Below are 25184 nucleotides of genomic sequence, written 5' to 3'. Positions count from 1 at the left end.
GCAAAGCAGATGAAAACGAACAAGCCTGGAAGGGAGGAGGCATCGGAGCCAGGTCCTCCTCCAGGCCCTCGCACCCCTTCACAGGGCTGGCAGCAAATGAGGTCCCAAAAGCAGAATTACTCACCCTTAACCATGGCTATCTCCACCCGAGTTACCCCAAGAGCTCCTTTTAGATATGGAGGAGGAGGATTTACTCCTGAAGCTCACCCGACGATGAGGAGAGGAGGCAGCCAAACCCCTGCCCCTGCTGGTGCACGAGGAAGTGAAGGAAGGCAGCGCCAGCACGGCTCTGAGCTGGGAGCCCAGGCTGGTGCTCAGCCCTTTGCTGGAGGATCACCTCGTGGTGCTATCTGCTGTGGAATCACCCAGGCACCCTGCAGGAGGGGAGCCACCCAGCCCGTGCCAGCAGCAGACAAACACCATGCCACGGCCCCAGCGCGGCAGAGCCACGCTCACCGTAAGCGGGTCAGGCACTGCCCTAACCCCCACCTCTGCTTCTCCAAACCACGGCACCCGGTGTTAGGCACCTCACCGGGAGAGTTTTTCAGGAGTAATTAAGTCAGGCCAGAAGCCCAGCCCTGCAGTATGAAAACAAAGAGGTGAGCGTGTACAGCACCTTGTTCACAGTGCTTCCGAGGCACCAGAGCCCGTTAATTGGTTGCTAATTGATTTCACTCTCTGTATTCCCCATAGACAGCACTCCAGGACAGCGATAGGAAATTCCAGGTGGTTTCTTATTCCAGGAAACTCTTCATCTCGGTCAGAACCGAGTCCTTCTTATAATTTAATAACTGGTACATTGATTTCTCTTAAATCACCACAGCTCTGCGCGCTGAAGCACTTTTAAAAATTAATACTTTTGTTTAAGAGCAGGTTAATTCCCCCCTTCCTTTAACAAGAAAGATTAATAGGAGATTGCAAGGGGGTGGTAGCAGGAGGAGGGCTGGTGTATGGTTAACGCGTGGCCAAGAGCCCCCACACGCCACGAGCTGTCTGAAAGGGATCCCACGAGGCTTTGGCTGCACCTTACAGCACCCTGCAAACGGCTCGACCCGTTAACGGGCCGCAGTTAACGGGCACTGGCCCGGGGACACCAGATGCCAGGGCACGGACTGAAACTTCCCGGATTTAGCACTCTGTTGTGGCAACCAACAGCTCCGAGCAGCGACGAGATAACGCCGTTGTGATAGAAATGCCTTCGCAACACATCAGCAGGGGGCTCAGCGGCACCTCCAGCCCGCAGGCTGTGAGGCCAGAGGAGCAAAAAGCAGGCAGGGAGGGGAGCGGGGACAGCCGAAGTCATGAATCTCCTCTAGGGTTTGATTTCTAAGGATGTGTGTGCAGTCAGAGGACTTTTTCTGTAAGATGACGACACCACAAGGCCTGAGCAAGGCTCTGGCTGAAGACAACAGTTCCCAAGATCGAGAAGTGCTATCAGCCTCCAAGATGGCCTCGTAACTATTTTCTAAACCTTAATTTAAGCCACTTGTTTACACAAAGAATGCCAGCAGACCGGCAAGGATGAATCACCCAAGAGCAAGCCAAAAAAACAAAAATACTGGGGAGGAAACGAGTCCCCATTCGGCTGCTCTGGCCACGCACATGAAGCATCTTTTCCAACAAGCAGCAGGCATTCACCGGGGCTGCTGCGATACACAGAAAGGGCTGCTCACCAGACCCAGGGCCAGCGGTGAATGATTCAACCAAGAAGAAATTCCCAGAGCAATTAAGAAGTGTGGCAACTCCCTCTGATGGCACCATCGGGCCAGCGGTCTGCGTTCTGAGGAGCAGACTGAGGAGCTCTGAGACAAAACAGGGAGCGAAGACGGGGACTCAGACGGCAGCGCTGGAGGAAGAAAGTCGAGCCTCCCACTCTCTGCACCCCTGGGTCGGTTCCTCAAGCCCTCGGTCACACGAACAATCCTCAGATCACCACCACCAGCAGCAGCAGGAAGTGCTCACTGCACAAACACCTCGACCGAATCAGTAGGCATCTGCTCTTTAGACCTTTCAAATCCATTTTCAGCATCACGTGCATCCCCGGAAAGCTCTTCAAAGAGAAACTGCCTCTGCAGCCCGGGTCTGGGCTGGAGCAGCCCCGAACAGCCGCAGGACACAGCGTGCACCAGCTCACCATCAGGTCACACACAGGATCCCAAAGCTTCACCCCACATCAGAGATGACGTTTCCCTTCCTCTGGCCCCCCCAGGACAGCGTGCAGAAAGCCCAGCACTGCCGGGCTGCACGCAGGGACACACACAGGCTGTGTGCAGGCACATCCAGCGCTGTCACCTGGGGTACGGCTCAGTAGCACAGCTGGGCTCGCTGTCACAGGCTGGATTCTGGTATCTGAACAAAGTCGAGAGAATAAACTGTGCTCATGTGTGAGGACAGCCGAGGTTCTCACATAAGCACCCGATTTATCTCGGCTGCTCAGTGACCACAGATTTAATCAGGAATCTCTTACCAAAGCGTGCAAACTCTTCATGTTCTCTCTCTGGTTTCAGTCCTTAGCCTGGCATGGTCATAACAGCACAGCGTTTCGTGGGACTTACCACTCCTGCCACCACACCAGGCAAGTACAGAAAAGACAGGTACTTTCCTATACAGTCACCTGAAAAGATAGAGCCACCCAAGCTGCTCCCACACCTTCTGAATGGCATGTTTCAGCTTTCCATGCAGATTGTTAATATTTAACAGTTTGGCATCTGGGACAGCAGGAAATCAGTAAAGTGGAAAATACTGCTGAAGCAAGGGATGGAAAGGCTCCAGGACATTCCCGGATGACTCCAGATGGATGCCACTGCCTCCAGTTAATTGCCCGCTCTATGAGATCCAAGCTCCAATTCTGGCTCCTATAAAAAGGCATCAGCTTTTCTCTGGAATGACTAGCAGCTTAGAGAGCCCTAGGTTATATCAACCTATTTCCACATTAGTGCTTACCACACGCTAACATGTCAGAGCACTTGCAGCAAACCCCACAAAAAAACTCAAAGGCGACAAGAGCCAAAGGCTGCTCTGGCTCCACGCTTCAGCATGGCAAGCAGCCTGAGCTGGAGGTTGGCTGAGACTAAAACGCCTCTTCGGGAGACAGAAGAGCAGAAAATTTGTGTTATTTCACATTAGCGGGCACTGTCACCCTGGGCACCTGGCAAGCACACGTCCGTCTGCGCTGCGGCAGCCCCAGACAGACGCCGCTCTTCTCAAACGCTAACTAGATCAGAGCAGTTTCATATTGGAAAACAAAGCTCTAACAAAAATCTTGTTCAGTGTTTCTCGGTTTCAGAGCACACAGGGTGACACATCGCTGCCTTGGGTTATCTGTGGGAATCTCCAGAAAGTCCCAGGCAGTAACGCTCAGCGCACGGGTTTACAGAGAGCCACCAAGCAGGACTGAAGAACACCCCTAAAATGGGGATCCTTGTGTGACCCTATGGGGCACTGCCTGCTCCGTGTGCTGTGACAGCACAGCAAAAGAACTGGCTTGGCTGCGATGGATTCAGAGACGGGCACTGCATTCCCTTTCTTGAATCTAAAGAACTTTTGCAGGCACGTTGTGACGGGTGCAGTCTCACAGCAGCTCGGCTTCTCCTTTTCACAAAGGATCTCCAAAATCTGCTCTTCTCAAGCTGGCAGAGATCGATTTCCGCACGCAGCAGGGGAAGGAAGCTGATCCACCACTTAGATACTAGAAAGTGTGCGAGTTAAAGAAGTAATAAAGCCCCTTTCCCATCAAACCCATCAACAAAGCTACACCAGACCTGCGGAGAGGTCCCGGCTCCCTCTTCCCATCGCAGCCTGCTAAATGGCTCGCACAGGTTGAGGAGATCACATTTCTGCCTTGTTCCTCCCACAATTAATTCTGCAGGAGGCCAGGATCAATGCTTTTATAATTCATTTACTTATCTGGTTTTATCCAGTCAGAAGACTCTGGTCAGCAACAGCTCCTGGTGGCGGCGGGCGAGTCGCAGCTCTGCTCAAGGAGCTGAATTTGGGTTACCACACCAGTGGCTTACCTCAAAGGGCTCGAATCCCCAGCATGTATATAACCAAACCTGCAGAAATCAGACCCCCAAGGAGGTTTGAAACCTCTCTCTGGGCTTGCCAAGAAAAAAAACTCAGCAGGAATTAGCCCATCTCCCTCAAGAAGAGGGGAAAGGCATCAAATTGCTGTTTTCTACTGCTATAAATGTATTTCGTGCTGCATTTCTGAATAAAGTTCTTTACAGTCAAGCTGCTCTTCCCTGCTGAATCAATTCAGCAGCATAATCCAACATTCGTGACACTGCATCCACTGCACAGCAAGAACCTGAGGCATCTCAATGAATCATGCAGGAGGAACAGAGATTACAAAGGAAAGAGTTTCTGTTTATACACGTGTCTTGACATTCGGCAATCAGAAAAAAAAAAGCATTCAAAAGCTCACAGGAGCTTACTGGGGCCTACGGAAGCATTTCTTGATATATCAAAGCACGATGCCAGCCCAAAGCACATGCATACTGCCCCAGTTTATCCTCACGTCTCCCTTCTGCTGTTCCCAGCAACTTAGTGCTGCGCTGCAGGGCTCGGCTAGAATTAAGAGCGAAGATCTAGAAGGGTCCATCTTCACCTGGATGCAGAAGGGGTTGGAACCCAACAGCTCCACTGCATACACACCCCAACAGCACTGCTGGGCTTATCTGCCACGCCGAGGCACAGACCTGGGGCAGACAACTGCGATGTTCAGATTAGCTGCTTCCCACACGCAGAGGAAGCCTGGCTCTGCTGGTAAGCTTTTGTGTGACCAGAAAAAAAAAAGAGTACTTTTCATGAAACTGATTTGACTTGTAGATAACATAGATGGAGATTCTGAACGCAGCCCGTGGTTCTGCACACCTGAAAGGTTCCTTTGAAATCCCCTGGGCACCTTTGAGGCTGTGAGGTCCAATCTGTCAGCAACTGCTGAGCCCCCAGCCAGCCTGCTGATAAAATCTCATTAGGAGACCTTAAGTATACAAAAATTACCCTGAATTTTTTCACATAAGCTCCTCATTGCATTGTCTGATCAATAACCAGTAACCACCAGCTCTGCCCCTTCTCACGTTTTGTGCCTGGAGGCAGAGCCATGTTCAGGTCACAGGCCAGGGGCTGGCAGCGAAGGGCACTCCGCAGCTCTGCCACATCCCTCGGCTGCTGCTTTGAAGTTCTGGAAGCACAGCAGGCTGTGCCCTTTGACTACCTGAGGGAGGAAGCTGGACTGCATCCAGCACATTATCTGCTTCCCCAATAATCAGTGCAGTAACTTACGGAGGTGGGAGGGCCGGGACTACAGAGTTTGTTCAGTTTGGCTGTTGCCTCGATAGGTCAGAGCAGGGTAACTTTCTACAGTTTCACTCACTACACATCTTCAGACACTGGGTGTAAAAAAAATACTGCAAAGAACATGCACAGACACCGATAACATCTATCTTAACTCCCAGAAAGGATGTAGGTAGTCCCTTCTTTATTTCAAGTCAGCTGTCACAGAAGCTGCACTTTCCAGTCTCCACTGACTGATCTTACCAGAAGATGTTGCTAAAAGCAAGTGAAGCACTTCAAAAACTCTACATAAAGATCTTCCAGCCCAGAGGGATCCCCGAGGTGAGGATGCCTGCTGGTCCCTAGGGATACCAAATGAACTAGGGAGACTGACTCCCACACTTCACCAACATTGAAGAAAAAAAACAAAAAAAAAAAAAAACAGGAACTGGCTCAAACCTCAGTTCGTTAAGCACTGAGCTGATGCAGTCCTTAAACATTCACTGCTCAGGAATCCACCACTTGTAAAGCAAGTGCAATATGTGTGAGTGAAGAAAGTTTTAGGAGACAAATGAATTAACTGACTGAAGCATTCTCACATTCACACTTACCTACACCCTCCTGCAAACAGGATGCTCCCATGGGCTTTCAGTATTAAATATAATTTTAAAAGCCAGAAGCAATCTTAGCACAGGGAAGCTCCTACCAAGACAATGGATAGCTTCTGAATTGCTGCTAGCAGAATTTACCCCAATTGTGTGCAAATCCTATATGATGCCAGAAAAATTTAAGACACTGCTGGCCTTTTCCTTTCCCCTCTCTACCACAACCCTGAAAAACAAAACCCATCGCCACAAAAGTACAGTTCTTCCCCAAAGCCATCAGTAGCTATGTACTCACCTGAGGAAAATCACCATTTTTTGGTAAGAAGTCAGTGGGCTCCACAGATGCATAGGTTGTATCCAAGAAATGTTGTCTGCTGATGGAATTCATATAAAAATCGTGAGGGGAATTAAAATATTGCCTGTAAGGAAATGGGAAAAGCAGTTATTTCCTGGCAGTTCTGAGTACTCCTCAGGTTGCTTCAGACTCCAGCATCAGCGGTGAAGGGTCAATTACAGGATGACACATACAAGAGATTGATTTTAGAAAGGGGTGTGTACCCAGAAGAGATAAATGCATGGCAAAATAAGACAGCTCCAAGTTGCATCCTACTTCCCAGACTCAGGAGCACAAGAATCTGGAGAGCTGCATTAAGATAAAGAATTGAATTCTCAGCGATTTGTGTAAACTGGGAAGGATTTCATAGAAAAAATATTAATCCGCAGGACTCAATAATATTTCAGTCCTGACAACAAAGCAAAATAAGCCTGATGATGTCCCAGTGCCAGGCGTTTGACAGGTGTGATGGAACCTGACAATCACACTGCGTAAGGACAAGCATCGAGTTGCAGGGAAATATCACACCCGAATGCTCCTTCGGGTCACAAAACTGCGAAGCAGCACAGAGGAGCTCGCAGACTTAAAAAGATAAGAGCCCCCGTTGTACACCCCTGGCAGAGAGCTTCACAGCAGCCACAGAGCTCAGCTTAGAGACAGAGACAGGAGGGTTAGGGACACGCACGGCCAGACAGAACGGTTAGCCCGGACAGGGATGGATTCTGGATGGAGCTGATTGTGCCCAGTAACAAAGCAAAATCTCGACTGCACTAACAAGTGAGAAAAGGCAGAGGTCTTCCGATTCCTCCCTGCTGGGCAGGGCACACGCCAGCACTTCCTCACGCTCCCTCCCCTGGCGTCCTGCGAGCAGCGGGTAGGTACGGATTGCACAAGAGCAATTCCCTTCCTCCTTCCCAGGGGCAGCCTCTGGCCCGCGCTCAGGCTGCCTTCTGGTTTTGCTATTACACACGCGAGCCTTTCCCTCTCCTGCAGGAGCAAGGAATGTGCTTCGTAATCTTTCCCGTAAGGGCTGTGCACTCACGCCGCTTGGGCAATCGCCACCCAACACGTTTTGGTGCCGGAGCCACCGGAACGGTTCGGCCGAGCTGCCTGCTCTTGGCAGTGCCAAGCTCACAGAAGCCACAGCCACCAGCCTCAGCAGGGCAGCGTGAGGAGGGAGAAGCAAAATTTAAAAAGGACTAGCATCCAGGAGCAGAGCTGGGGAGTGACTACGCCACCAGAATATTACTAAGCAATTAAAACACCGCGTGTGGCCAGCAGCTCATTCATATGCCGTGCCTCACATTTACATATGGATTTAGGTTATCTCCTGTTTTTTCTTTGCGTCATAAAGATAACACCCTCAAAAAGCAGTGTTGGGTTTAGCACCCTTGCACGTAACAGATCCGGCAAGTTAACGCTGCCTCGTGGCTCCTCAATCTATTCAGCCAAATTAAAATCTGGGTACAGTTTCTGGGAATTAACGTATTTGTGCACAGGAATGGCTTATTGGGCTGCATTCAGCCTGAAGCTGCTGCGGTCTCCCTCTCTCCCTTGCACAAGGACAGAGCTTGGCCAGCGCTTAACGAACTAACCAGGAATAGGGAAAACTATTTTTACCAGAAAAATTACCATCGCCTCCCATTCCACCAGTGCCTCGTGGGGCTGGCCAGAAGTCAGCTAAGGTAACGGGAAGGAAACCAAACCAAGCCCGCCTCGGCCTCCCTGGCTGGAACTGCTGTGCCATGACCAGCACTGGCGTGCTGCTTTGCCTCCTTTAATCTGGGTTTCAAAGCTGGGAACTGAGGTGCCTTTCTTCTCGTGGAGGCCTGAAATAAAGGCTAACAGGAATCCAGTTCACTGCTCTGAGACCCTCTTGGGAAAGCACGCAGCATTTCCCACCACCCTTTTAGTACCTTTGGTACTGTGCTCTGCCTTTTTTTTTTTTCCTCCATCACAAACTCAGAAGCCACCCTCCCTCATCTGAAGAGCTGGCATAAAGCCACTGGCAGATTGGCTTGGATCAGACTGCAAAAACCAGTGTTAACAGCAAGAATCGAGTAAGGAACCTCGCTGCGCTGCCAAGGCCAGCATGTGAGAACAGCCTCAGAGGAAGATTGCCCTGTCCAGCCCTCTCCGGGATCTGGTTACCAGCAAAGTGCCCCACAGAAGCTACTCTGGGTGCAAGCCCTACATCAGCCCCTGTCGGGCACCAATTCGCATGGAGGTTGCCTCTTGAAGCAGTCAAGGGAACGTAAAGGCAGGTCCGTGAAGGTGCACGGTGTTTGGAAGCCAACAAACATCATCAGTCTTACTGCAGAGCTGCTTCCTACCCTCCTGGAAGGAATAAGGGCTCAGAAATTCTTTCATCTTTCTGGGACATCACGAGCTGGGTGGGGAGCATCTTTGGATTATATCAAGTTCAGACAATTGCTTTAAAGAGCAAGGCTGCTGGTTTTTGCTGCCACCCACTCTAAATATAGAAGCAGTGGAACAGTTTGGTACAAGGCAAACCTGAACTGACATCTGACTCACCCAAATCATTTGATGTCAGTCCAGCCAGCGGGTCGCCTGGTAGGGCTATTGCACATACTCCAAAAGAAAGATGTTGGGCACTTTGTTTCCTTGTTCTTTTGAAAAAGAATTTGATCATTTCCTTCAATTTTCCTGAAACTCCCATCTTCAACAGCAGGACCCAGAGGAACGCACTGGGGGCAGGCTTAGTGGGATCCACACCTCAGGTGAGCCACTGCACGTCCCTCCCGGGAGCTGGGTCTCCATCCTGCCACCGCTCGTGGTTGCTCCAGCACTTGCTCAGACCGCCGTGACACCGTGCCTGCTCCACGCCAGCTGCTCAGCAACACCTCCAACGCACTCAAAGCCCCTCTGGGGCCATGCTGTGATTTCAGGGCAGATCTCCTTGGGGTGTTTCAGCCAGGCTCTGTGCTCCCATGGTGCAGGCTCCCATCCGGAGATGCAAATTCCACATCTCAGAGCAGCCGGTGATGAGAGGCAGGCTGGCAAGGTCACCCACTGCCTACACATCAACGTAGGCACTCCTCTTCCCCATCATTAGAACAATTTACGATTTCAAAGCCTACTTTACCTTATAGCACACGGTACTCCACTCACTGGGGGTAAAGTGGAGAGGTGCACAAAAGCAGTAGAAGAGAAGGGAGGTGCACGTTTCAGAAACCCTGCAAGAAATCTTTGCTCCTGGCTTTGAGAAATGCTTTCTGTAGCTGTGTGACAGCACTTCCAGCAGCTCAGCAGGCCTGGTCCAGAGCTCCCTGAAGCAAGGAGTGCCCCGAGCCCAGGCTGTGGAGGAAGCCCAGCGCTTCTGGGATAATCAGCCCAGCTCCAGCCCTTCCCTGCAGGGCACCTGAACACCGTTTGCTCTTTCAGCAGTTTAATCCACTGTTTACATTTTCGGGTTAAGAAAAGCTGAGACAAAGAGGCGAGCACTCGTATCTTTTAAAGAAATTCTCTAGCATGAAACTACTGAAAAGGAACAGGAAAAACCTGCCTCAGGACAAAGCCGTTTGCTAGGGGAGTAAGCCATGTCCAAACACAGCCACTCGCAAGCCAGGCTTCTGCTACCAGGATTTTGAAGAATCTTGGGCTAACTCTAATGCCATCTATTGATGTTTTTATTCTTACAGCGTGGTAGCTTTAATTACGACTCCCTTTAGAATCCCCCTCTTTGTTTCCATCCCTTTTGGGATTTCTACACTCAGCCTATAATATCCCTCCTAAAAAAGTTCAGCTGCAGTTTTCAAATACAAAAGGACAGGCTTCTTTTGTTTTTCATGAAAGACAGATAGGGAAAATTTCACCTGAAAGGTAATTTTTACAGCTACCAGGATATGAAAAACAGGAAGACAAAGGCGCGGCCTTGACTAAACCATTCTCCGGCAAATAAATGCTGCAAGGAGTCTCCTTTCCTAAAGTAATGATGGCAAAGTCAACAAGTTTACATCAGCATTAAACGGAGGCATGTCTTTGCAGGATCGAGGCTATAACATTTCCAGCAGAGTCGAAACAAACAGCAAAGAGCAGCGCTACACAAGAAAAAAGTGAGGGGCAAAACCAGAACAAACAGTCAAAGAAAAAAAAAAAAAAACACAACACAATAGACAAACACAATCTAATCTTGTGGTTCAATGCAGCAAAACAGAAATTCTGTTATAGCTCTCCTGAGGGTTCACAAACTGTAATTTACAGGAATCACGCTCAAAAAGTACACCCTCTTCCAATCAGAGACGGGCTGGCTAAGAGCAAAGATACTGAACTGATCTGATAGCTCCTCTCCAGTTCTCACTTCGGGGAGTAACCAGCAAGGCAGAGCTCCACTCAGCACCTGCGGGACAGCTTCTTGGTAGTCAGACAGCAAGAGCCGGCCTCTTGCATTCACCCTGTCACTGCTGGCTACCTTCCTCTGCAGAGCAGGCACAGGAGAAACAAGCAGAACTGATTCGGAGACAACAGGGGTCTGACTGCTCCGAGCAGAGGAGCTGATCGTCCTGCTGACAGCCAGCCTGGAACCGGAGTGCTTAGGGGGATGGATCTCTGCTTCTCCATGAAGATGCTAAAATCCGTTCAGGAAGGAGGTTGCACTAACTCCTAAGGTACCTGGAACACAGTTACTAGCCTGTGATACCAAGTTCTGTTTTTCTTTTGCTTTTCTTCCTTCCACCTCTGACCTAAATAAAAACACATCCTGTGCATCTGTGCCACTCCCTGCATTCACAGCGACCTGAAGCAGCCGTCGGCCAGCCCTCAGGCCTTCTTCCCAGCAACCAGCATCTCCCCGTCCCAACACAGCTCCAGCCCAAGCCACTGTGGCAGCACGTGGCCATTTTATGTCCCCCCCAAATATTTCCTGTCATATCCAGCATCCATCCCTCTCATCCAGGATGGAGGTTTATCATAAAGGGAAGGAGGAGAAGGAAGAACAGCATTTATCATTATACAGAGTCCCCCAAAATGCTGTTTCAGGCATGTAACCTGGATGATTTTCCCACCAGCCAGGGCAGGACCCCTGTTACTACGCGAAGGTTTGAGACCTGGCACAGCTCTGCTCCGTGGGACCTCACTGTGCACCAGGCAGCTTTACTTCGAAGGAAGCCACGATTTCTCACATGAGCCCATTCTCATCACCACGCACCGTGGGGCACGAGCTTATCAGTGCAGAGTATCAGTCACAACCAGAGGAAAAAGTAATGACTCTTGAACTCCGTGCTGCACGGTTAGGGCTGTGTACATTTTTTCAGCAGATGTGGGCTAAGAGCATTTCACCAGCTCCCAGGCTGCAGATTCTAACTTCAGCCTGCCACCCGGTGCCGGTAATGCCTTCCCCTTGTCCACGCCATCTGTATAAAGCTCCAGATGCACGACATTTGTTCAGCTAGATTGTGCTAATGGGGTGTTTAGGAACTCCATTAGTGTAACAAATCCAGGCTAAAGCAAGGCTGTTTCTCCCGCACAGCGGCCACCAGGTTTACCAGAAATCAAAGTTTTGTTGGTTTTTGTTTTGTTTTGTTTTAAAGCTATTTGCTGCTTTTTCCAATATGTAGCAGTTTATGAAATGCCACAAGATGAGTGTGATGCAATTATTTCCCCATCAGTTCGAGAAATAAAGTAAACAAGGAAAGCACTAAAGAAACAGTTGAATCATGGAGTGTGCAAGAGCATAGAGCCGTATAAAGGAGAACTGCACTCACTGGTTTTCACTTAGGAAAGATGAGGTTGGGAAAGAGGCAGGGTAGCAGTTACTCCACGAGTCGGCCGCCAGCATGGAATTCTGAAAGCAGAAACCAGAACGGTTACAGAGGTTGAGGGCCAGCACAGGCACCTGCAGCTCTCAGCCAGGAACTCGACTTCTCTCCCTCGGTGCCTGCCACCAGCAGACGTGGCTCTCGACCCCTCGTAGCCTAGCACTACAGCCAGCTTCTGAGCCTCCTGTCCTGTTCCTGCCCCTGGAGGACGACAGGGCCATTCCCCTTTTGTCGCCCTTTAACTTCAATCTCTGCAGAAAGCGAGCACCAGCCCAATTCTCTTGAAGTTGGCTTGCACAGGTGAATGCCTGAACACCTCCCACCGCCCCCCTCCCACCTACACGGTGTCCAACATTTACGGGAAGCTTTTAGCTCAGCAGGTACCATCATGGAAAGAACACATCTATTTCTCAGCTTCTCTTTCTTGTGTCCTTTTTTGTATCCAAAACAACACTTTGTGTCTGATGCCCTTGGTGAGACAGGCCTTTTTTTAACCTGTATGTTCATGGAGGTGGCAAAACTCACACAAGACTTAGAAGCAAACAGAGCTGCAGGGACACGTAAGCGATTTTGGGGTAAAGGTCTGCTTAGTGCCCTTTTCAGAACGAATGCATCAAGGATCTGATCTTATTTTAGAAGCTGTTTGGGGACAAATACTACCCTATTCAGCTGTGCCACTCTCAAAAAAGGCACAGCTGGACCTAGCAACAGATTTAGCATCTCTCAGAGACAAGCTGAGAGGGAAACAAAGTTTGCAGTTCAGCACAAGCTCTTCATCCCTCTCCCTGGCAGCCTGGCACCTTCCAGCTTTTAAGGAGGTGCCGTTTTAATCACAGCCTTGTTTTCCTCCTCCCACGCCCAGGGCAGTAAGCAGACAGCCGTCACCTCCACCTTCCTGCAGTCGCCATCAATACCTCCTGCCCCTGGACAGCTGCCTAACAAGTCTGGTAAACTGCTCCCGCAAACACCCACCAGGATGAGGCTCCCAAGCTGGGCTGCCTTGCCCAGACCCCCTCCGGGGACACCCCCGGGGCAGCCTCGTGCTGCTGCGGGGTCCTCACCTCCATGGCCGGCACGGCGAGCTGGGAGCGGAAGGCAGGGACGCTGTAGAGCGCGTCGCCCGCCTGCTGGTGCTCGTGCTGCGGACAGCTCTTCCCCCCGTCCATGGCAGCGTGTGCTGAGGGCATCAGCCCGGGTCCCGCCGCATGAAGTCCTCCGGGCAGGGGGAGCGGGCTGGGGAGCGGTGGCAGGCTCTTTATCTGTGCTCTTCTCCCCGCACCATGTCCTAGGATGGGAAAGAAACGCACGGTTAAGGCTGCTGGAGGGGAAGAATCATAGAATCATGGAAAAGAAAGCACAGCCAAGATCAAACCTAGCTAAGGAATCGGTAAACAGGCGTCAGGCTGCAGATGCCAGCTGCCTCTTAACCAAACAAGAGAGGTTTTTCCTGGGAAACAGTTCTCAAATCTCACCACACCTGGAATTCACCTAACAGCGAACCTAAACACCTCTCTCCTGCCCCGCTGCAAGCACTGCCGCAGTCTGGCAGGTTGTCGCACTCATCCGTGAGTTCTGCAGCAGCCAAATGCTGGTTTTTAGCTCGAGGAATTTTCTAATATACAAAAAGATTCTGAACTTCTGCGCAAACTCTTGACTAAGCTGATCGATTCCCCGAGACTGCTCATTTTCACAGCAACTTACACTGCCGTAGCAGGTAATTTGGCAGGCCTGAGCTCTCAGGAAGCAGCTGGAATGCCAGACGAAGCCCTGTAAGATACCAACGTGCCACCAGTAATCAGCACTCATTAGCTCACAGGCACTTCACTCAGCCCGGCGGCTGCCAGCTTCGATTCTCACAGCCAGAAGAATGTGACCCCCGGTGGGGCACCTTCTCTCCAAAACAGTCCTGGCATCATCGACGGGAACACACATGGCCAGCACTCCCAGCTCTCTGTGTACAGTTTATGCAGTGCTACCCATGGAAAAAATGTCTTTTTTTGGCCTGCCTGTTGCCGTTTGCTGTTCACCTTCAGTCCTGACCGGCAGACACAGCCCAGCCCTCCTGCTGGAAGCCTCGCAGGTAGCCACGACCTCCATTCCCAGCCGGCAGATGATTAAGGATCCTCACTGACAGATTCACTGCTCGAGGATGAAAATGAGCCACGTAGGTGGAAGGTTGTTCCACCTGAGCCAGGAGCAAAGCACCTCGCCGGGTGGAGGCACAGCTTGTCCCTGATCTCGCCGCACTCCGATGTCTCCGGTAGCTTCATGGTGGTTGTGCAGTGGGCTCTGATGCTCTTCCCTGCTGCCGTGCACAGCAAAGGTCAGAGCAGGTGGTGCAATTTTAGCACGAAGGCTGCTGGTCTCAAACACAAGAGCTTACCCCGCTGCCAGCACGATGGGCTTTCAGGATCACTGTCCTGGCAGGGACCAGCCCCACGCTCAGACATCGCCTTCAGTGCGATTTCCTGGTTGAAGCTTCCGAGGTAACTCCTGGCATGTTTAACTTGGCCTCGTAAGGAATTTAACCTGCAGTGGCACGGGGAGTCACAACCAGGCAGGAGCAGCAGCGGGGACGAGCGCGGGCACCAAGCCCGGGACACAGCCCGTGCCTCCACGCAGCACACGGGGCACAGCACCAGCGCATCCTGACAGCCTGACAGGGCCAGGGACAGGCCACGAGCACAAGACAAACCTCACCCACCACCCCCACACGGCCAGAAGAAACCCCCACCGCCTCCCAAACCATCACACGGCTTTCACACGCTCGGTGTTTGGGCACCGAGAGCTCCAACGATGCTCTGAGGCCAGGACAGCTCCACAACACGGGCACAGAACAGCACAGCGCCTGATTTCTGCTATGATCTTATCCACCAGTGAGCAGTAAATGCTCAGCTTCTTAAATGGATTCAATCGTTCGAGTGTTATCACCTGCCCTGCTCCAGAGGGGCAGCTACTGTGACACGCTCCAAGGGAAACTAATCCCAAAGGGCTGGAGAGAATGAAAATCACGTCCAACACCTGCAAAGTAACGAAAAGATGCCACAAAGGTTTCTTTGGGGGGAGGCTAAATTCTCTGCAACGTGACAGAGCATCAACAGCAAGCTGTACAACCAAAAACCGAGGGAAAGGCACGCGACTTCCTTGGGCCACCTTCTGCTTTCCAGGACCGCCACCACCAGAAGCCTGCGGCGTGACAGCCCGGCAAAGGAAAGTGGCCGGCAGATGCTCCTCGAGCTAGTTACCAGTGCTGAAACTCTAAGTAGCACAAACTGAAGCTGCAATTTCAAACACACCAGCTTTGATCATTTACAAAATCCTTGCTACGAGGAGAGTTTCTGAAAAGTCAATTCTGAGTCAGAGCCCCTTTAAAAATAAGTGACCTTTCAGCCGCCAGGATTATTTCTGCATTTGTCATGGAAAGCAAAATTAAAATGAGTGTTTACTTCTTTCTCTGGGTGGCTGCAGCCACGTCGGGACATCTCTGAGCAGGGCTCACACGTGAAGGGGAGCAGACGACCCCCTTGCAGCAGGAGGTGGTGGGGCTGCCACCGACCTGGGGGGAAGGCACCAGGCGAAACCCTCGGGTTTGGGGATTTGGGGCAGCGAGCAGAGGATCGGCCGCCGGCTCCTCCAGCAAGCAGCAGGCACGCAGATGCCTTCACGAGATGCAGGCTTCCAGGCTGAATTAAATCGTTTGCCAGAGGCTGAGCACTTTGTGGTTTAAGAGAGCACTCCCCCTTTTATTTTAGATAAAGAGGCCGTCGCCCTGGGACCCGCACGGTTTTGTAACCTGGCAAAAAATCCCGTGCCAGGCGAGAGCTGTGGCTCGCCGGGCTGCTCGGCCTCTGCCTCCTCCTGCAGCCCAGAAAAAAACCTCGCTGGGACTGCTCTGCCAAAACAAGGACCAAGCTGTCCTCAGGTGCATTTTCTCTAGGAGAGCACGGCACAACATCACCCCCAAAGAGTAAGGTTTGTACACCAGAAGTAACTCCAGGCTGCCTGAAAAGACCATTCAGCTACCAAAACACCCAGCCCGTTTTAATTAATTGCTAACAGAAGAAATGCTCTTTACAAAGGCGCAGGATCACCTAGATCCTTCTCCCTGGCTTTATTTCACCACAGATTTACTGCAGTCTCGCTCTTTTACAACCAGAAGTGTTTCTTTTTATTACGCTATAAAATCCACACTCGGGCTTTATAGTCCATAAGCCCAGGAGCAAAACCAGCTAAAAAACACTTCGCTAGCACCCCAGCATCCCAATTAATATTGTTATACTGGCCTCAGGCCCCTTGATTTATTGGCCAAACGGCAGCAGCAGGGTTCCCAAAAAGCAGCCTGCAGAGGGTTCGTAGGCTTGGAGCCTCGTTAGAGGCCACTTCAATCAGCTCACGGGCACGGCCGCAGGGGCAGCAGCACTACCCGGAGGTTTCTCCAGCCCCACACACACCTGAGCTCGGTGCTGATGCTGAAGGGCAGTTATTTAAGCAAAGACTGCCTGGTGTTAACATCTCCTGAACCCAAAGGGCCACCGATGAAGTCCTGGGGCAGAGCCACGTTCACATCCTGCCTACCGAGCGTCTCCGCACACAAAGGATGCTGGAGATTTCAAAATATTCAAGGGCTTTCTCCTGAAGCACAGGGTTTATTGCAGGGGAACGGGGTTGCATAAATGCAGACTTTGACCTCCAGCCCATTGTGGAGAGACCCAGGAAAGGAGCAGCACCGGGGGGACACAACGCAGCCCCATCGGGGCGGCCCCACAGCCACCCCCGTTGGCGCCTTCTGCTCCAGCTTCTAGGGCTGCTTTCTGCTTTTTCTCCATATTTTTCTCTGATGCCACTGGTGGTCTGCAGGAGATCCTCCGAAATTGTAATTTACATCTCAGGAAGGAAGTAGGAGGAGAGAAAGGCCTGAACCCCAGGCAAGGCAGAGGTTTATTGCGACTCCACGGAACAGGGGAAACTCCAGGGCTGGCTCTGAGAACGGCCGAGCCTCGTTCCTTCTCTGTCACCAGCTCCTGGTGTTTCTCCTCCGCCCAGAGGACTTGACAAGAGGCCCGATGGTATAAATTAAGCCTGTGCTACGACACCCAGACCCCCCCCAAATGAAGCAGAGGGAAGCAGAAGCCTACAGCTTGCTTCGTCTTCCATCCCATCAGCCTGCTCCGAGATCCTCCAGCCTTCCAAATCAAGGCAGACGCTTGTAGTACAAGGCTGAAAGGAAGACAAAGAGACAGAAAAACACAACAAAAAAACCTTGAGACGTTCTTCAAATGCTGTATAGAGCTGCAAACGGCATAAATGGCTCGTCTTTATAGATCCCATAAATACAGCTCAGCTGCTACCGAACAAGGCAGGGAGCTGTGCTGACCCAAGGTCAGCATCACAGACTTGCTTTAGAGACATCGATATCCTCTGGTGCCTTTAAAATACTGTCTCTGCTCTTCTCACCAGAGAGTTCAGGTTTTTTTTGCCTTTTTTTCCTTCCAATTTGTAACAGCTTTCACTAGGAAATCGGCAGCAGTGATTCCCGTAACGGCTGTAGCAAATATACAGCCTTACTGCTCCATCCAAAGCAACTTACGAAGGGTAAAATCAATAGCAGAGCCTCTGCCCGCCTGCTCTGCATTATCCTGGGTCTTGGCAACACCAGATTTCACCGGCCAGATACTCCGCAGTGCTTTTCTCTGCAACAGCATTAGGTCCTTAGGAAAACTCTTGCACAATAGGTCAGGCCCAATTAGCAAAACGAAGGAAAACTGCTCGAGTTTAAACTCCTACGCCTGAGCAACAGTCAGCTGGTGAAAGCCAACGCGCTGAATCCATGTGACAGAATTCCTCCGAAGAGATCAGAGCGAACAGCTGGACGGAGGGATGGACAGACGGACAGCCCAAACCTCGAGATGCTTTCCTGGGAGACACTGAGAAAATCAGTGAGAGGTGACGGAGCCCAGACATCGTGGAGTCCCAGTCTTGTCCTCTAGGAAACTGGAAAAGGATGAATCCCCTCAACATTTCTCCTTACACTCCCCAGTCCCAGGGGACTAACACCAAGGACGGAGACGTGGCACGGGTCGGAGGGCAGCAGGACACTGCCCATCTCAGCACCAACAGCCTCCGCAGGTGCTTGGTGAGCATCCTCCGGGCAGCCTCAGAACCACGAAACTCAGCGAGTTCCTGCGAGCCACAGCTCCCGTTTCCACATCCTGCACTGCCAGCCTAACAGCCCAAACTGATGCTTGCTGACTTTTAACTTTGCAGAATTTCTACTGCCCGCGGGAGCAGCACCTTCCCCCTGCACGCATCCCCCTTCCTCCCAGGCTCGGGGCGACGACTTCGCGACCACGCGGCCGTGGGCAGTGCTGGACCTGCTCCCGGGCACTGCTTGAAAACGAAACCTTCCTGCCCGGTGTGACAAAGCCCCACGAGTCTGGTTGTATCACAAGTCACCCTGATGAAGCTGCAGGGAGAGTTTCGTTATTATTGAGCTTTCTTACAGGCTCGCTGTTCAGCCCAGCCCCAGCAGCCAGCGTCGGTGCAGGATTCCTGCGGGATTCCTCGTGCCTGGGGGCTACGGGGAACAAACTGCAACTTTTAACAGCTTGAGCTTCACAGAAACCTGTGGGATCGGCACTGAAGCAGGCAATTTCCAACTGAAAAGCAAAACAAACTGCTCTGCAACAGTCAGGATGGATAGAGCTGTGGGTAAGGCTGGGTTCACAGCTATCTGCCACCGAGCGAGGTAAACACCCTCGGTACGTTCAGGAGAAGCGAGCACTTCCTCCCCGTTCCTTTCAGTCTCTGTTAACTTACTCTAAATTGCTCTCCATTAAAAGAAGACAGCTAGGAAACCACAGGCATGCACACAACAGGCAGAGCTAAACCTGCTGACGGTGAGTTAAACGCTCGGTGAGGACACAAAGGCCGCAGAAATCGGATCCCGAGGAGGCACGGGCACAGCGGGAGGCACGAGCACGGGGGGCTCCGCTCCCCACCCACAGAGCAGGAGCAGGACGGGAGCCCCGAGCCCCCCACTCCACCACAGGCACCCCGCCAGGGCTGCCGGGGACGGGATTCCTGAGAACAGCTCGTACGTGAAGTGCCCGGAGAAACAGGAACCGAGCCCCACGGGACGCCCAGCGCGGTTTTTGTCCCCGTCGCCAAGCCAGCCTCTAGTTCCTCTTTCAAGTTTCTTCTCGCCGTATTTTTGGACGGAGCTGCAGCCGAACACCCTCGAGCGATGAGAAGGGGAGGCTTCGAGGCAGAGCCCCCGTCACTGGCACCAGCAGGGACTGATGCTGTGACGCAGAAGCGTGGAAGGGGAGCGGGGACCTGCCCGCACCACACTCAGACAGAGCCCAGCAGGACAGAGACAGCCTCTGAGGACAACAGCTCAACACAGGCTGAAGCATCAGATCCTTTTCCTGTAAATAATTCAAAATTAAAAAAAAAAATAAAGTATTTCCATTTGTAAATTCTATCCCCTGGTCACGACTTAACTCCTTGTCTTCAGGCAAATCCAGGTCTGCGCAACGCAGCGCTGCTCGGTTACGTGGCTGAGGCAGTCCTGGAAAAGGGATTTCGAGTTAATTTAGCAAGAAGACAGAAGTTCATGCAGAAACAGAAAACACTGGGGGTGACTCACTCCAGCTCTCCACTGCTCTTAAGTAAAAGACGGGCGAATCTGTACGAAAGGCAAAGAACACAAAGTTTGTTCTTTACCAGCTCAGAGTTACGCCAGTCGGGCGTTGATCTCCATGAAAGCAGAAAGGAAGAATGCCTCCAACCCTGCGTATTAGAAAGCACAAAACAAAGCGAGCCCGGTGCAGCAACTTCAAAGGAATATTAGAAAGTTACAGAGGAGTGGAGAAAATTTAACCTCAGGCGAACGCGGAACACAACCCAGTCCAGTTACAAAAGCGCAGGATAACATCAATCTAGGAGATAATAAGTATCTGTGATGAAAATGGAACCACTTCAGGGCACGCTAACCGAGCGCTTTAAGCCACCTTGATCTCCCGAATGCTTTCAGCAAGAAGGAATGCACTTTGGGTGCATTTGTTCTGTACAGGCTGAGCCCTGTAAGCTCCGCGCAGCACCACCCGGCTCGTGAGCACGACGGAAAAGGAAGCGGGGAAAACCTCGCTGCTTACCTGGGCTGTGCAAGGAGCTGCGGAGAGCCTGAGAGCAATCTGTTTGACAGATTAACTGCTGGAATTATACGGTCTGTAAACAAGGAGGAGAAGAGCTGAGATCATTTCAAAGCTTCTCGCCAGATCTACGTGGGACAGATGGCGGTGCATGCAGAAGAGCTAACTTCGCTCCCAGAGATTGGGGTTACAGGAGGGAGAAGGAATTGCTTCGTGTCCCAGGCAGCACCAGCCCAGCCCCTCCGCATCTGAAGCTCAGGCCATGTCGGGGGGATCAAAGACAGCTTTTGGGAAGGAAACATCCTCGAGAAAACGTGAACTCTCCCACATGGGTAGACTAAAGTCAGACAGATTTAAATTGCACCTGAGAAACTTTAATAGAAACACTAGAAAAAAAAATAAAAGCTGAAAAACAGCACAGGGACTGGGCAGGGTGCACAGGCTGCAACAGCAGAGGTGGGCAGAGCGAGGGGTAGTTGCCCCTCTGGGCAAAACCGCGCTCCTTGGAGGAAGGAATCACTCTCCAGAGGGATGTGCCACTTTCTCACCCCGTGCTGAAAGCAGCACTTCGGTTCTTCTTCGGCTCCAACACACAAGCAGCAGCACAAGCCTCCTGCAGACACTTCCATCCTCTCTCGGGGATCTGCAGCCAGCCCCAGCACTGCCGTTCCCTCGCACACAGCCCACAGCCGGGGTTTTATCTACGCCCCGGCCCTACACGGAGCTGCCTGTGAAGTCCAACCCCAGCAGAGGCTCCTGGAAGTTGCAGTGCCGTGACCACGGGTGCGAGGGGCAGAGCGGGGTGGCTGCATTTACACCACACGGGTCTGCCACGGAAACAGCCGGACCGTGAGCGGGGCAGTGCCTCGGATCAGGCTGAGCATGTCCACGTACAGAGAGGGGAACTGCAGCGACTCCGACCGAGCTCCGTGGGGTCCCTGTCCTCCTTCCCCCGTGCCTGGGGCAGCCGAGGGCTGTGCTGCGCCCGGGCTCACGCTGCCCGTCACCAGGAGGCTCCTCGGTGCTGTTTGGATACGCACGAGAGTCACAATGGCCTTAATCCTCAAAAGAAAAGCAGAGAAACGCAAGCCCAGATAATGAGAGAGGGAAAAAGCTTCATCGGGAGCCTTGCTGCTGGCATCTGCCCCAACGCGCCATTCCCTAAATTTCCTCGGATTAATATTAAGCAGTTAAGTGGCACAGCAGCTTTAGCGCCAACAGAGACAAAAGAGAGCGGTTCATTATCTGATCGCTGACGGAATTCCTCTGAAATCTTCCCCAGGTACTTTTGTCTCCAGGATGCAGAGCTGAAGCGAACTGCTGGTTCTGCCTGAAGTGCTGGCCTCACTTGCTATTCATTCGGCTCACCAGGCCCCAAAATATTGTTGCCCCCCCTGCTCGCAGGCTGCTCAGCCCAACCGTCTGTCTCCAAATGCTCCGCTTCGAGAACCAAACCACTGGTCAAACTGGGACCCAAACACACTCCAGTAAAGCTTGCTGCTAGGGGACAGGTTCCATCCGCCCCTGCTCATCCACCCAGGAGGAGATACGACGACTCCTGGCCAGAGCACAAATCCCCCCTCCATACACAGGCTCCTGCCAAGGACCCCGGCACGTTTCAGAGGCAGTCGAAGCCGCAGCACCCTGCACAGCCACGCTCCCAAAGCGGAGCACACCGGTCCCTCGGGCAGCAGGACGGCTGGGAGGTCACACAGCTCACTCAAGGAGCACACAAAATCGCTCTCCAGCGCAGCAGCTCCGCTCCAGCAGGGGCTCACCCTGAGCAGGGCAGCTCCTGGCACAGCTCGGCTGTGAGCGAGGTCCTGGATGAGGATAAACCACAGCAGGAGCAGGGCACAGGGCAAGGGGGCACCCGGAGCTCAGCACCACGACGGTGGGGCAGCAAACAGAGCACGCCAGGACGTAGCTGTAAGACAAGCCCTACAGAAACCCTACTGAGCCAGCCTCAGAAGCACACCTGCCAGGTAGAAACGCGCGATTATACTACTTAATTAAAGGGGAAGAGAGGAGCAGGAAGAACAGAGCTCAGGTTCAAAGCCAAGCAGCGCAGGTCTCCGGATCCTCTGTGCTTTGCCTCTGCCCCCAGTTCGAGGCGATGGCAGGAGGTTTGTTGGAAGAAACCAGCCCCAGCTGAGCCCAGCACGTCGCGACACCCTGTGCCCTGCTGCCACACAGGGAACGAGCTTTCTGCCCCATACAGCCACAAAACACTCCGGGACCCCGAAGCCTGCTGCCCCACTAATGGTGAGCACACAAACCCCATTCCAGAGCAGCCTCCAGGCAGGCTCAGCGTACGCTCCCTGTGTGCAAGAGGCATGTATTGGTTTCTTTCAGAGCTCCGTGTTTATAGATCTTGATCGTGTTACCAAAAGAGACTGAAGAGTTTGAAGCTGAAATGGTTCAGAATATAAAACTCCTAATTAAGCCTGGACGGCTTTCCAGAGAGATCCAGGCTCTCACGATTAAAAATCAAAGCGCGGTATTCAGCGGCTGCACAGTTAGCTCTTTATGACAGTGTCACTGTTCAGAAAGCTTTAAACCTGGGTCAGCGTTTTCATTATAAACCCTCCATTTCAGGGATCTATAACTTAAGCTTAAAAAAGGCCTATTCAGCCAGGAAGCACAGCCCTCAAACACACCACACGCTCAGGATTTTAAACACAACACTTCAAAAAAAAGGGAAAATCCTCTCTGCACACACTTCAGCACCAAAAAAGCCCTGCAGTGAACGTGGCCGGAGCGCTCAGCGAGTGTCCAGCCAGGCGGACGCAGCCTGTCCCGTGCCTGTCCCATGACGAAACGCGACGCTCGGCCCCGGCTCGGGAGCTCACAGCAGCGAGCTGAGCTGCCCGTTAAAGGAAGGGAGAAGTGAGCTTTTTTCAGAAGCCTGTTCCTGCTCAAGAATGAGGATGTAAGACCTTGACAAAGGTAGGGGAGGAAACGGCATTTAGCAAATCACTGAGAACTGCGAGGTTTCAAACAAAGGTGTGAGTTCATGCCTAAGACAAAGCCGCCCGCAGGACTCACAGAAACCTTTCAGAACGCTTCGAAGTAGGGAAACAAACTTGAGACCTAATGTTAAGGGAGAAAAAGCTGCACAATCCACTGACTGTGCCATCTCCCGACATGTTCTGTGGCTTTACCATTGCATTTTCCTCTAAAAAAAAACATTTTCGCTTTCAGCCACCCTGAAAACCCGGCATAAGCGAGATCAATTCCAAGAATTGGCAAAACACCATCGAAGGAAAGAGGTGGGGAGAGGCACCCTTCTTCAGCAAGGATCCCAGCTACCACTTGAAACAATCCCAGCCAAAAACACCTCTCAGACTGGACAAGGCGCCCCCGACGCCAGTCGTGGTTCTGTTACCTCCAGCACCTGACACGAGGCAAGCGGGTGGACAGAAACCAGGGAATGCCCAAAGTCGCTGCGAGCACCGGCTTTGTGCTGTGCCGCTAAGCACCAAGGTTTCAGATGTTTTAGGCTGCTCCTTTGGCAATGATTAAGGAAGTACTTTGGGTGATTCAGGCACTCTTCCCTCACCCAGCGCTCACGCAAGCCTTTCAATGAGACTTCGCTCAGCTGAGCTGCTAAAGGCAGGGTCTTGTTTTAGGGAAATGAGTACAAACACCGAGTGAATTGATAACCATGGAAAAAGAGCAAGCAGCAGAGATGAGAACAGAGCTCAGGCTTTGGGGGCTGCAGCTGGCATCCTACCCGATACCTCTGCAAAGACTTCAGGGGACACACAGCGTTCCCCAAACTGAAAGCAAAAGCACCAGTGCGTGATTGCCACTTAAAGGCATTCCCGTGTCCGGCTGCCCGTGGCTGAGTGGCACCGCGCTGGCCCATGCCCGGTGTCCCAGTGCCACGGGTGACCTCAGCCAGCCACCCAACTCCCCACTGCGACGGCGCAGAAACCCCAAAAAACCCCACAGGCCTCCGGGTCCCACAGTGACCCCGCAGAACTCGCCCTTCAGAAGGCCGTCCCGTTCCACTGGACGTGAAGTCACGCAGAGATTAACCCCTCTCGGCTGATTTTTAGGGTTCCTTTTGAGGTGGGAGCAGCTTCCTAAACCCCGCGGGGCCACTTAATGGTTTTAGGAACCCGGCGGCAGGCGACCACCGCCAGCACCAGGGCTGGGAGCCCACGAGCGTGAGCCCCGTGCCCCAGGGGCGTTCAGCTGGGCCCTGAGGCACCGCGACAGGCGCACACCCGGGGGTGCCGGGGGGGGTTTCTGCGCTCTCCCCCCCCCCCCCAGCACCAGGCCCCCGACCCCTCGGTGCCCCTGGGGCTCAGCCCCTTCCCAACCGGGCCCCGGGCAGCCAGGAGCCCCCAGCTCTGCTTAGCGAGGAGAAGCGGCCCCCGCAGCCACGCACGGAGCCGAGCGGGGCAGCTCCGAAGCCCCCCCGGGACGCGGAGCCCCCCCCCCCGGGGTCTTCCCGAGCCCCTCGGGCCGGGGCGCTGCACGGGTAGACCTGGCGGCCGCGGCGCTCAGCCCCGAGCCGCGGCTGGGAGCCAGCGGCACAGCGCGGCGGGGACCCCCCCCCCCGGCCCCGAGCTCCCCTTTCCCGGCTCGGGGACCCTTTCCCGGCTCGGGGACCCCCTCCCGTCCCGGGGACCCCCCCCCCGGGCCTCACCGTGCGCGGGGCTCTCAGGCTCCCGCCCGGCGGCCGCCGCCTCGCTGCGCTTCCGGGTTCCGCGCGGCCGCCATCTTGGGGGGACGCGGCCCGCGGGGCGGAAGGGGCGGGGGCGGCCAGAGGGGGGGGTCCTGGGGGGGCTGGGGGAGTCCCGGGGGGGCTCGAGGGGGCCCAGGGGGGGCTCTGGGGGGAGTCTTGAGGGGGCCCGGAGGGATCCTAGGGGGGTCGGGGGGGTCCTTGAGGGGTCTCGGGGGGGGTCCCAGGAGGACCGGGGGATCCCGGGGGGGTCTCAATGGGGCCGGGGGGCTTTGAGGGGGTCCGGGGGGGTGTACGGGGGGGGTTTGAGGGGGCCCGGAGGGATCCTTGAGGGGTCCAGGG

General features: G+C 53.2%; 1 protein-coding gene across 2 annotated transcripts in view; it reads right to left on the bottom strand.

Moving 5' to 3' along the window:
* The window catches only part of SBNO2 (strawberry notch homolog 2), a 56923-nt gene extending 32043 nt beyond the window's left edge, over nucleotides 1-24880 (bottom strand). Inside the window, exons 1-4 of one of the 2 annotated variants that reach the window (XM_082780148.1) lie at nucleotides 24807-24880; nucleotides 13055-13278; nucleotides 11940-12019; nucleotides 6178-6301 (exon numbers count right to left, since the gene is read on the bottom strand). In XM_082780148.1, coding sequence (XP_082636274.1) covers nucleotides 6178-6301; nucleotides 11940-12019; nucleotides 13055-13180 — 330 coding nt within the window. In that variant the 5' untranslated portion in view covers nucleotides 13181-13278; nucleotides 24807-24880. Of the gene's footprint in view, nucleotides 1-6177; nucleotides 6302-8751; nucleotides 8816-11939; nucleotides 12020-13054; nucleotides 13279-24806 lie in introns of those variants that run through there. The other variant, XM_082780149.1, reaches the window with a different exon arrangement.
* Between the last annotated feature and the right edge of the window lie 304 nt (nucleotides 24881-25184).

The sequence above is a fragment of the Aythya marila genome (assembly GCF_965140915.1).
Source record: "Aythya marila genome assembly, chromosome: 27".
Taxonomy (NCBI): Eukaryota; Metazoa; Chordata; class Aves; order Anseriformes; family Anatidae; genus Aythya; species Aythya marila.
The sequence above is the reverse complement of the archived record's forward strand: the minus strand, read 5'-3'. Positions and strand labels throughout refer to the sequence as shown.